At 36.6% G+C, this 13,581-nt stretch overlaps 1 protein-coding gene across 1 annotated transcript; it reads left to right on the forward strand.

The window, feature by feature from the left end:
• Positions 1-5,624: 5,624 nt before the first annotated feature.
• LOC105762564 (T-complex protein 1 subunit eta) lies at positions 5,625-11,543 on the forward strand. The gene is made up of 14 exons (XM_012580316.2): positions 5,625-5,785; positions 5,877-6,137; positions 6,396-6,521; positions 6,618-6,821; positions 7,229-7,398; positions 7,479-7,614; positions 8,055-8,171; positions 8,298-8,417; positions 8,498-8,596; positions 8,686-8,775; positions 9,407-9,494; positions 9,605-9,693; positions 9,810-9,884; positions 11,183-11,543. Exons 1-14 carry the CDS (start codon positions 5,771-5,773, stop codon positions 11,279-11,281), a joined length of 1,689 nt encoding a protein of 562 aa, XP_012435770.1. The 5' UTR covers positions 5,625-5,770; the 3' UTR covers positions 11,282-11,543.
• The last annotated feature ends 2,038 nt before the right edge of the window (positions 11,544-13,581 follow it).

Consider the following 13,581-nt stretch of genomic DNA (forward strand, 5'->3'; position numbering starts at 1 on the left):
GTACTACCTACGACATCAACCGGTGAGGGGACGTTGTACACTGCAGATGATTGTGGGTTAGAAGATGAGTCTAATGTGGATCCACCTCGAGAGCCCGGGCCGGATGGTGCAGAGGTGGGATTATTTTCTGAACCAGAGCATATTCCAACAGAAGGTGAAGATGGTGATAGGAGTGCGATGATGAAGAAAATCCACGATTGAGCATACTCACCTCCAAATTTCACATGTATAATGTCGATCCGTCGCCAGATGATGCGTTAGAGTTTCCAGATCTACCACACCGGTTATGCGATCGCACAAGTCCGGGGTAGATCTCGGTGAACTTGAAGTTGGTAACCGCCACCAATAAGGATAGTTTTATTGGTGCTCTGAAACAGCATAGCATCAAAAATGGCGTTAATTACCACGTCGTTAAATAAAAATCTGATAAGTTTGAGGTGAAGTGTGCGGTGCAAGACGGCACATGTTCATGGAAAATCGTCACCTCGTTAAGGAAGAGGACAGGGTTGTGGGAGATCAAAAAGTACAAAGGTCCACATACATGTGCTGCAGGTATAGTATTGAATGTGTCTGAATAATATTTTTATTTTCCAATGTTGCATTATTTAATGTACTCCCTCCCTCTATAGGTGTTTCAGAAGATCATCCGAAAATGGATTCAGCTATGTTGGCTAGCTTGATACTGCCCACGATAAAAGCAGATCCTAGGACTTCATCTTGGGTGATAATTGCCAATATCCGTAGCCAAATGGGGTACACGCCTCTTCCGTAAGGCTTGGATAGCTAAGCAAAAGGCATTGGAGAAGATGCATAGTGGGTGGGACGCCTCATATAATGAAATATGGCAATGGCGTCAAAAGAGAGATACGTCCCAGTGCCATCACGCACCTTGAAACGGAACATGCGTATTACAACGGCCGATTGCTACGTGGATGCCAAGTGTTCAAACGCCTATTTTGGACCTTTAAGCAATGCCAAGACGCATTTCCATCGCAAGCCGTTGGTACAAATTGACGGTACCTTCATGTTCTAGAGGTACACTCATCGGCTATTGCTTGCGAGTACGGGGACGGCGGTGGAGAATTCTTCCAATTGCATTTGCAATAACACCGGGAGTCGTCGATGACTGGGATTTCTTTCTCTCTAGGTTAAGGAGGCATGTGTGCCCCTAACCTGATATATGCGTTATTTCAGATCGGGCGCCAGTATACTAGCCGCATTTGATCGAGAGGAAGCCTCGTGGCGGCAGACACACCATAGATATTGCCTGAAACACGTTGCTTCGAACTACTACAGGCAATATCCATCTAAGATCGAACGACGACAAGTGACCAACATGGGTATTTACTATATAACTGTATTATTTCGTTTGTCATTTTGAATTAGTTTTATTGGTAGAAGTGGTATAAAATATTCGCTATGTTCTTATATTGGTAGGGTATGAAATGAATAAAGATCGTTTTCACGAGATGTTGGCAATTTTACGATCCCAAAACGAAGAAGGGGCGGACTACCTTTGCAACATACGTTTCGAACAGTGGGCACAAGCATACGACGGAGGCCTACGATATGGCCATATGACGTCGAACCTAGCAGAATGCATAAATTCTATTCTTAAAGGAACACGCCATCTACCGATAACAGCGATTGTGCGAGAGACATATTTCCGTTTGGCGGCGCTATTTCCAAAGCGAGCGGCAACTTATGCAGGCCAGATGCAGGGTGGGCATGTATGGTGCAGTAAGGTAGTTCAAGAAATTAACAAGGCTAACGCGATGGCAAACACCATGCACACAGTGTGTCACGATCGAGACAATTTATGGTTTCGCGTGACGGAGTTTGACAGACCGCACCAAGGTGTTGTTGGCGGGCAATATCGTGTACACTTGCGAAACAGGACTTGTGACTGTGGGAAGTTCGACGCACTTCGTTATCCATGCGCTCATGTTATTGCAGCCTGTCAGAAACTCCGTCTGGATCCACTGAGTTATGTGGACGAAGTGTACAAATTAGAAAACATGTACCACGTATGGAGACACGTTTTCCCACCGGTCCCAGATGAACGTAAGTGGTCGCCCGTATCTCTTGCTCCTTTTAAGCTGTTACCGGATAGAGAATTGCGTCGCAAGCCGAAGGGTCGACCTTGCTCCACTAGAATACGGAACAATATGGATATCCGAGAAACATCCAGTCAACAGAAGTTGTGCGGATGGTGTAGGAACCCAGGCCATACAAGTCGATCATCCCTAATCGCAATAGTTGAATGTAATAAGTGATGCAATTACATTTTATTCAATTATTAATTGATAATTGTATTAATTGTTAGTTAAATTATCAAATTACGAAATATTTCTTAAATGTTAGTACAAGTCAAAACATTTTACGAAATCCAACATTATGTAAAACTGTGTAAAATTATTATGCCCAAAAACTTTTGTCAATGGTTAGTCAAATTATCAATTTATGTAAAATTATTAAGCGGAAATAGTGTGGTACAAATTAGTAAGATTATCAAATTAGGTTAGGATTTTTAATTAAATTAGGTTAGGGTTAGGTTTTTAATTAAATTAGGCTAGGGTTAGGGTTTTAATTAAATTAGGCTAGGGTTAGGGTTTTTAATTAAATTAAATTAGGTTAGGTTAGGGTTTTAATTAAATTAGGTTAGTGTTAGGGTTTTTAATTTAATTAGGTTAGGTTAGGGTTTTAATTAAATTAAATTAGGTTAGGGTTAGGGTTTTTAATTTAATTAAGTTAGGGTTAGGGTTTTTAATTTAATTAAATTAGGTTAGGGGTTAGGGTTTTTAATTAAATCAAATAATATCAAAATAACTTGGAAAAATTTCTATGTGTATTACATCATCATAAACTTCTATTTCATTACATCAAATGATAAATTTTAATACGGTAATCAATGTCTATGACCGGGGGATTCGGTTCCATATGGCGGCCGTCGTGATTCTGTACGCTACCGGATTCCTCCTTCCTCTAGCTTCCGTCGGCGGTTGTTCTTCCTCCGGTGGTGATTGTTGTTCTTCCGGTTCGGCATCTGGTTGTCGGACTTGGGACGATGATCCACCTTCAAAGAATAGTGTATGTGGAGGTGTTTGCATCATGAACGGTGATTTGAGTTTGGAAGCCATGCGTTCTTGGCGATTGGTAAAAGGAGAGCTCCCGACGACCCCTTGCGACCCTCCTGCTTGCCGTCCTAGTAATCGGTGGTCCGCTTCGGCATTCAGAAATGGAGCGATCCGCATTTGGCTCCAACTTTGCCATAGGATTCTAAAAGGATACATGTACGGGTTAGGGTACATATAAGGGCTAGGAAACATACCTGGCATCATAGGGAAAGGCGATTGCGTGGGTATCATCTGTTGAATTGCTGCGTCAGGTGACTACGTAGGTGCTCTCGTTGGGGACGGTGATTGCATGGCCGCTGATGATGAACCGGGTGAATGTCTGGGCCTCGTTGAGGGGTTGCCCTCGTAATCTTGTCCCCTTGGATTTAGAGGCGGACGCATTTCCCTTCCGACACGTATTTGCCGCTGCCTCTTCTCCGGCGTAAGTAAATACGGCTTCCCATGGACCCTAAACCATGGCATGTATTCTAGAACGCACGCTAACTCGGGAACGATGATTTGTTCCCGAGTAGGTAGATATTCATTCCGATTTTCCCACATTTCTATGTACTCTGACCAGTATCTAGTCCAATCCGTACCTAATAGCCGAAGGTCGATTTTGTGGTGCTCGTCAAACACCTCAGGGTCCGCAGGGATCGGTTGTCTACATCCAAACTGTCGTAGGACTCTATCTGTCTGGTGGGGCTCCACGGTTGCATAGTTGATCAACACCACTTTCACATGCCAAGCATTCGGATTTTGTAAAAACTCTTCCGGGATTACTGCCCGGACTGCCAGATCCTCGTATGGTGTCCATTGAAACTACATGAACATGATAGAAATATTACATATATACATAATACTAAATACTAAATATCAATCCACTAGCGAATGTATGGAAATATCTATTTGCAATAATACTTACTTCCTTCCGATCGCTGCTCCAATAGAAGTCAGATATCTTCAAGTTCAGACGGTAATCCACGATAACTTACCGGATGGTTCCACCTAATTAAATAAATTTTTAGCATACTTTTATTCTTACAAAATCTACATAACAATTTCACAATGTAATATAAAATTTACCTCGTTACGAGTGGGAATGTATATGGGTGGTTCACTCGAGGACGTAGAAATGGAAAGCGAAATCGTGCCCATGATTGCAGTAGTGACAGGCAACCTCCGATTTTTGCCCTCCTCGGTTTTGGTCGCCCCACACATCTCCCGATATAATGTTGCCAAGACGGCAGACCCCCAACTAAATTCACCGGCTGCTCTAAAATCAACGAGTTTTAGCAGCCACCTTAGATGTACACGGCTCCTTGACGTGTCGGCCATCAGATAGCCTCTAATTATTTGAAGAATGTATGATCGGGCATATCGAATTCTTTCAATTTCGGTTGAATTTTCATTCAGATTGGGGAAGGTGGCACGAATCACCCATCTCCACCTTACCTCCATCCATTTTATCGAGAACAGTACCAAAAGCTCGTAGCACATCGCCTCCCAATTGCTAGATTGGCGGACCCGGATCGGGTGCCCGCCCACCCAAGCAACCCAAATGCAGATGGACATCTTCTAGAGTGATAGTGCACTCTCCACATGGAAGATGAAATGTGCGTCTCGGGTCTCCACCTCTCGATGAGCGACTTGATCGGTTCAGCTCAACTTGCATCCCGACCTACCGCCGCCACGTGCAAAATCCCGCTTCCAGCAGTAGTTCTCTACTAACGGTGATGGAGGACCATGCATATTCAATATTGCATTCCAATACCCGATCTTCGACTTTTATAACAAAAATAAATTAATATTTATCTAAAATACATAAATAAAAATATCTTAAATAAAATTTAAAATTTAAATTTAATACTTACCATTTTCATTTGCTCCACCGATATGTGATTCCTATCAAGACGAATAAATGATTCTACCATTGTTGAAAATATAAAAAATTTAAAATTATTTTTAAAAATAAAATATTTAAAATTTTCTTAAAAAATGAAATTGAATGGAAAAGAAATTTAATATGGAGTTGAGAGATTTTTTGAAGGAAATTGTGAGGATTTTGAAAGGAATTTGAGAGTTTAAGAGAATTTTGGAAGGAAATTAAGAGAATTTTTGAAGGAATTTGAGAGAATTTTTGAATGAAATTGATATGAGATTTGTTTGTGAAAAAATAAGGGGTGGGGGGTTATATAGTAAAAAAAAAATCTGACCGTTGGGGGGGCGTTGGGGCACTGTTCACGCTACATGAAGTCAAGCATATTCATCGTCAACATGACCTGCTTGACGTGGACGCTACTGACTGTCACGTACCCTAACATCGCGCTTATGTGGCCGCGATTTCGGGAAAAATGGCCCATTTCGGTAAATAATTAAAAAACCGGCTATTTCAAAAAAATAAAAAAAAAAGGCTTTTTTTTAATGTTTTGCCCTATTTTAAGTACAAACTATAAGAAATCAAAAAAAAAAAAAAAAGGTACAAACTATAAAAATACTATAAAAAAAAAAGTCATTATAGTTTAAGGGATATAAGCATATAGTCTAAAAGGTTAAACACCCAAATTCGGCCTTCCGAAGGAGTTAAACCCCTAAAAACACTTTCTTCTTCCAGCTCTCTTCTCCCTTAAACAGCAAGCTTAACCCTAGCAACAATGGCATCCATGCTGGTACATTCACCTTTCTTGACTCATTTTTCTTCGCATCTTGAATTTATTTCTTTTTAACTGCTACTAAAATGTTTCTCTTTCTTCTTTGCAGCAACCCCAAATCATTCTTTTGAAAGAAGGGACGGACACATCACAGGGGAAGGCGCAGCTCGTCAGCAACATAAACGCTTGCACCGCAGTGGCTGATGTGGTTAGAACGACCCTGGGTCCCAGGGGCATGGACAAGCTCATCCACGATGACAAAGGAAATGTCACCATTTCCAACGATGGCGCCACCATCATGAAGCTCCTCGATATTGTCCATCCTGCCGCCAAGATCCTTGTTGATATCGCCAAGTCTCAGGACTCAGAGGTCACACGCATTGTTCTTCTTCTTTTAATTTCTTTTTTGTTGTAGATTCGGACTCCTTTTCTCAAATTTATAGTTTGAGTTAGAGTTCAACTAGTCGCATGAACATTGGGTTTTCATTGCTAAACTGATAGTTCAATTTTAAGTTGGTTTTTATTCCGCATCGTGAATCTGATTAAAGGTATTGATGTTATGGAGATCCAATGCTTTTTCATGCTGTTTAGATGATTTAAAGAACTTTTTTTCATGTGTATCTTACAGGTTGGTGATGGTACTACAACTGTTGTACTGCTAGCAGGAGAATTTTTAAAAGAGGCCAAGCCTTTTGTAGAGGATGGAGTCCACCCTCAAAATCTTATTCGCAGTTATCGAACTGCTTGCAATTTGGTGAGTTTATTCCCCCCTCCCCCCTCTTCTCATGGTTTAGATGTTGCTGTAGTCTTTATGAGTCTATTTATGTTGAATGTATTACGTAATGGACAGGCAATTGAGAAGATCAAAGAACTAGCTGTTAGTATAGAGGGGAAAAGTCTAGAAGAGAAGAAAAGCTTATTAGCTAAATGTGCTGCTACAACACTTTCTTCAAAACTCATTGGTGGAGAAAAGGAGTTCTTTGCATCAATGGTTGTGGATGCTGTTATTGCTATTGGCAGTGAAGATAGGTTGAATATGATTGGGATTAAGAAGGTAGGCTTCTGTTTCTTGCCTTATTTTCAACCTTTTTTTTTTGCCTTTTACCCTTCTCTGGCTTTAGTACTTGGATCTTTTGAATTGGTGCCATACATTTTTTTATGGAAAATGATATTTTGGACCCAGTGTGTCTCATACTACACTATCTTACTTTCTCGCTGAGTGTAGCGCTTAACTCTTCTTTATGTTTAGGTTCTCATCACTTAGTGGTTTAGTTTCATGTAAGTATAAATGTTGCAATTCACCTTTAGGAAATGAGGTGGGCATGCATTTTGACTTTGATTTTTTTCTAGAAACTTTTATATAGTGTAAAATATGGATTTTAGGGTCTAATTTACGATTTTATGTTTCTTGTATCAAATATCACTGTATCACATCAAAAATTGATCAATATATTTTTCTAGGTTCCTGGTGGTAACATGAGGGATTCCTTTTTGGTTAATGGTGTTGCCTTTAAAAAGACATTTTCATATGCTGGTTTTGAGCAGCAGCCAAAGAAGTTTATGAATCCCAGAATACTTCTGTTAAACATCGAGTTGGAACTGAAATCTGAGAAAGAAAATGCTGAGATAAGGTAGTAGCTTTTGCTGTCTTAGATTTGAATTGTTTTTCATAAGTGGCTATTGACTCTGCCTTTTGCTTTTTATGCTACAGACTTTCAGATCCATCACAATATCAATCAATAGTTGATGCAGAATGGAATATCATTTATGACAAGTTGGATAAATGTGTGAAGAGTGGTGCAAAAGTTGTTCTTTCACGGTTGGCTATTGGTGATTTGGCGACACAGGTGTGAGATTTTGCCTTGATCGTAGATACTGCATTTGTATTTACTTGTTTCTTTAACTAATTATAACTAACACAAGCTTTATAAAGCATTTTCCTTTTGGGGTTATGCTTTGACTAAATGAGTTAATACTTGTTTATGGTTGTGAAAATAAGTTTTATCTGGTGAAAGACCTATGGCCTTTCTCTGCCTGGCTACTTTATTACCTGCTTGTATGAGTTCTTTCATTGGACATTGTATAAAAGATAATGTAGCCATGTGCATTTTCTTATTCGACAATAGTTTTTATTCTCTCTATTATAAATCATAACTATTTCTTTCCAGATTCTATGTTCTACCTATTGATAGTTTCGCTTTTGCATAGAATTTTGAGTGATATTTGTCAGTAATCATGACTAGTTTTTATGCTCTCAAGTTTTATTGACTTGAATGTTCATTGGCAGTATTTTGCAGATAGAGATATTTTCTGTGCTGGTCGTGTAGCTGAGGAAGATCTTAATCGGGTTGCTGCTGCAACTGGTGGAACCATACAAACATCTGTTAACAATATAATTGATGAGGTTGCAACTTTCATTAGATGTACTGCTGAAAATGCAGCCAACTTTTATTTTTCAAGTTTAACCTGTCAAACTATTCTGTCTTATTGAACTTCTTTAATTTAAATTTCTTCTTTTTTTGTTTTGAAGGTTCTAGGAACATGTGAGGTTTTTGAGGAAAAGCAGGTTGGAAATGAAAGATTTAATATATTCAGCGGTTGCCCATCAGGACGGACAGCTACTATAGTTCTACGTGGTGGAGCAGATCAGGTTTTTCATATTTCACTAGTGATATTTATGGACATGTATCACTTTTCATGCTGATGCTGGAGACTGCATTATTATTTCAGTTCATTGAAGAAGCTGAGAGGAGCTTACATGATGCAATTATGATTGTTAGAAGAGCTTTGAAGAACTCTACTGTAGTTGCTGGAGGTGGTGCTATAGATGTATGTATTTACAATATAACAAGTTAACTTTTAAGCATATTTGAGGACAATTTTTTATCTTGATATGTAAAACTTGCCTTTGGTGGCAGATGGAGATAAGTCGATACTTGAGGCAGCATGCACGCACAATAGCTGGGAAATCTCAACTTTTTATTAACTCTTATGCAAAAGCACTTGAGGTGGGTGTTTCTGCACTTTTTTTTTCCTTCCTGGCTTAGCTGAAAAGGTTACTCATCTCCTTAGGATATAGATTCTGTAAGGCTGGGTCTCAGTCCTTAGAACTTGTGAATTTTCCCTTCTCCAATTTCCCCCTAGGCTTTGGCCTCTTGAATACCAAAAAAAGTTTCTTTTGAAATTTTTTATGCAAAATAAGTCATGTAACTGACATAAATACACATAGACATGCCACAACATCAACTTTATGCTAAAGTCTCACTCCTTGATTTTGCTGAACCTTGTGAGTTATTAGTATTTTTTTCTTGAAAATGGATACTCAAATTTGAATTCGTTTTCATATCAAAAGGAGCTTGCTGTGTGAATAATTACCAGAGAAACAATGTATTTGATACATCTGCAGAAAGATTTAATATTTTACCCATGTTACTATGTACAGTTTATTGTCCTTGTTTATGTATGCTTTTATTTGGAGATCACTATATTTTGCTGCCATAGTATGACTTCCTCAAATTTATCATGAGGACAATATATTTAGGAAGGTAGGGTGTAAATTTGCCTTGCATAAAGATGAAACTTTTGCATTTAACAATGGAAACAAGTATCTGACATCTTGATGTATCTTCTCATATTCAGGTTATTCCACGGCAGCTTTGTGACAATGCTGGATTTGATGCAACTGATGTGTTGAACAAATTAAGGCACAAGCATGCACTTCCATCTGGTTTCATTCTTTTCTTGTCCTTTTTAGTTTTTTTTTTTTTTTTTTATCTTTTCTTTTAACTATTGTTGTCAGTGAAAGGTTCTCATTTAACAGTTTGAGATTCTGAACAGGTGAGGGTGCACCTTACGGGGTGGACATCAACTCTGGTGGAATAGCAGATTCATTTGCAAACTTTGTGTGGGAGCCATCTGTTGTAAAGGTGGCTTGACCAATTTCCGACTAACAATTGGTTATTTAATTCTTCACCTTTTAGTTCTTTGCTAATCTTAATTTCATAAATTTTGTGCCTCTGGCATCTGAAATGTTTGCTGACAGATCAATGCAATCAATGCTGCAACTGAGGCTGCATGTCTTATTCTAAGTGTCGATGAGACTGTTAAGAATCCCAAGGTAATGACTGTTGTTCCCTGTCTAAGATGTACATGCATACTTTTCTATATTCTGTGTTGTGTCAGTTGCTTCGCTCCATGTGATCCTTATATCTCTATATGATGCAATCATTTGTGGACCAAAATGCTCCAGAATTTCAGTGATTGGTGTCTTTATCAGTGATATCAAGGGGGTTCAAAGCTCACTCTAGGTGCTAGAATCCTTATATTGCCTTGGGCGCAAGGTGTAAAGCACTAACCTGAGTGAAGTAAAGTACAATATATTTATGTGCGAGTTTTTTGTATGTGTGTGTTTGTATATAAAGCTTAAGACATAAGTGTGGTCTAGTTTATCTATGGAACATGCATTTTTTTGTTCGTCAATATGCATGATTTCCTTGTTTTCTACCTAAAAGTTCAAATGCGAGTTATTTTATGTAATTATCTTCTTTTTTGTTTATCTGAAAATGTCCTTAAAGGATGTCAAGTCTTAATACAACTAAAAATATGGGAGCAGAAAGTGTCAACCTATGTTGCAAGAGGAAAAATAAAGAGAAGTGGATGATAGCTACAATGTGAAATTTTCAGTTGACCAACTTGAGGAAATCTCTTTGATTTTAAAATTACTCAAAGCCCTTCATTATTTAGAAAACTTGAAATTCGAAGCCTGTCTTAATAATTACTCTAAACCCAAAACTTTTAACAACAAAACTTTGTACTAGCTTCTATTGGTGCCATAAATTTTACCCCAGGTAACCTACCAAAGATTTCTTATCCGTAATCCCTAGCCTCTCTGGAGTTGTTAAAACCTGTGAATCATGATGTTGTTATAGGATTCCCTCTGGTCATAAGGATCTTATTCATTTCCTAGTAGAAGTGGAGATTGTTGAGGTCAGTGATTGAAATTGAACTTGGTTTACCGCTTGTCAATCCTCGCTTATTCATCTATAAAATTGAGAATATTTTTGGTCTTATTTTGGGGGGTAGTGATTGTTGAGTCTAAAGCAAATTTTCCTGATAACATTTGCTTGTAGGTATAGATATGTGTTGAACCACAAATCTAAAATAGTAATATCCGTTGTCACATTGACGCTCTAATTTTATAATAATTATTTTTGAGAATATGAATGAGAAATGGAAAGAGAATTATTTTCGAGGACTTCCTTGTGGCAGGAAAAAAAACAAAGGCCTTAAGTTTATTAGTGCTGCAGAATGACCTACATTATGTCCATATTTGTGGAACTACTTGTCGGTGTTGATGCATGCCAATGTATTAGCAGGGCTGTAAAGCTCTTTCTTTGCTTTTGTGTGTTTTTGCAGTCGGAGAGTGCCCAGGGAGAAGCTGCTGCAAGTGCCATGGGTGGCAGAGGTCGCGGAGGTGGTTTCCCTGGCCGTGGACGAGGAATGAGGAGGCGTTGAGATAGCTGTTTCATTTTTTTGTTATCAAATTTTATTTCCTTGTACGTCGTAGATGAACTACCATTTTAAGGGCCAAAATGTGAAGGTGCCTATTTAGATGTGGCATCCGAATGACCAAAATCTGGGATTGAATGTTGGATTTTTTGTGCACTCTGGCTGGTGCTTTCGTTTGCTGTAGAAAATTACACTTGTTCCTTAAATTTATTTTTCAAAGGAATTTTTGTTTGTGAGTGAAGGAAAATGAAAATCTGTTTTTAATTAATTTGTCCATCAGATTTTTTAAAGTTACGCGGTATTTTAAAATTTACTAATATTAAAAATAGGTTTAAATATGTTAGGTTATTGTATTTTTAAAATTTTAAATTTAGTTTTATAAATATTGAATCTCTGTACTTTTTTATTTGAAAATTTTGTTCTCTCTAATTTTGACGTGGCAATTAGAAAATAGATAGAATAAAATTATAAAAATTAAGAAATTATATTAAAATATAAAATTATTAATAAATTAGAAAATTATAACAATAAATTATTTAAAAATCAGAATGATCTTATTAGCCTAAGAATTATACAAAAGTCAATTTAGCTTTTTTATTTATTATTTTTACGCTTCATTTAATTTCAAATTATTATCTTTTATAAGTTAATTAAAATGGGATGAAAAAGTTAAATGTGGATGTCACATGTTAGTTTACATATACCACATTAATAATTAATTGAAAAAACTAAAATTAAATAATATAAAAAGTTGCAGAAAGTTCTAAACTTTATAAAATATAAAAAAAATTAATAACTGTTGGATGTTGTCATAATGCATATTACACTCATAAAGGGAGGATATGAATTCAAATATTAGAGTAGACATTGTTGAGAGAGATAACCATGAACTCCGAAGGGGAGGATACGAATTCAAATATTAGAGTAGACATTGTTGAGAGAGACAACCATGAACTCCAAAGGGATTAAGTATTGTTTGATAAACTGAAAAATAAATTAAGTACTAAATTTAAAATATAAAATATATTTAGTATATTACTTACAATCATGTACGAGATATAATTAGATTGTTTAATAAATGCAATTTAAAAAATTTAAAGGTTAATGTTAAAAGAAATAAAATAAAAATAATTAAAAAGTTCTATATTAAGTGATAAGTAACTACTTATCATTTCTCACACTTTTTATTTAAAATTCTATCATTTGTTCTTTTATCATAGAACCAAACATGCTTAAAAATTTAAATAACTGAAAATATTAATTTTAAGTTAATTTAATTTTTCAATGGATTATTAAAACAAACCATTAGTCTGCATAGACAGTAAAATGAACATAAAAGACATTGCTTATACTAAAACATTATTAAAATTATTAAAAAAACTAATAAAATATTATAAAAAATAAAAATGGTAAAAAATAAAAAATTATAAAAATAAAAAAAATTCAGAAAAAAAATCTAAAAGAAAAAGTTACAGCTAAATTAATCATATATGCCAAAAAAAAGTTTATTGGTCAAATAGGCCGTTTTTTGGAGAGAGTGTGAAAGCCAGTCTAGCTACGGTCATTTCCCCAACGGTAAAATTTTAAACGCGCCAGCGATAAAATTTTAGCCTAGCCTGACGTTAACTTTTTGTCTTATAAATACCCAAGCCATTTTCCATTCTTTTCACTTAAATTCAACTCTTTCCATTCTCTCTAAACTTTCAATTCTCGCTATTCTCTCAAGATTAGTTCGAAATTTTCCAATAAATTTGTATACAAATATTCTAGTTTTATTTTATTATTTTGTAAACTATTCATTTTGATTAATATTTCACGAATGATAAGTTCTCTTATTCGTTTCAACAATAAACACATTTTCGCCACGCAATCGGTAATGGTAAGGAAATTTTTTAATTTTCATTAATTTCAATCAAGTTAATTTTAAAGTTTTTAAAATTTTAAAATTATTTTGTTGATATAAATAGGCGAATGATCGGGTTTTGGAGGGGTTCATACATAATTTATCTGAGAGCACACCGAGTAAAATTTGTTGTTATTTGCAAGATGCGAGATTCTTAAATGCGTCGCGTATGCTCAGGGCTGTAAATTGTATCCCGCACTTATCAGCGCGTTGGTGGAAAGATGGAGACCTGAGACACACACATTCCATCTTTCATGCGGTGAGTGTACAAATCACACCTAAGGACGTAGCTTTACAACTCGGTTTACTTGTAGATGAGCCAATCATTAAGGGGGCAGTAGTCATTCCTAGTAAGGAGGACATTTGCGAGGCATTTTTAGGGAAGGTGCCGAACAAGTTTTTG

The sequence above is a fragment of the Gossypium raimondii genome, chromosome 12, assembly GCF_025698545.1.
Source record: "Gossypium raimondii isolate GPD5lz chromosome 12, ASM2569854v1, whole genome shotgun sequence".
Classification (NCBI taxonomy): Eukaryota; Viridiplantae; Streptophyta; class Magnoliopsida; order Malvales; family Malvaceae; genus Gossypium; species Gossypium raimondii.

Bases quoted from the DNA above. Each gene is read 5' to 3' on its own strand.
- LOC105762564 (XM_012580316.2), top strand. The intron at 8,418-8,497 runs GTTTTTCATATT...TTATTATTTCAG, and splicing joins TACGTGGTGGAGCAGATCAG to TTCATTGAAGAAGCTGAGAG. The intron at 9,694-9,809 runs GTGGCTTGACCA...GTTTGCTGACAG, and splicing joins GGGAGCCATCTGTTGTAAAG to ATCAATGCAATCAATGCTGC.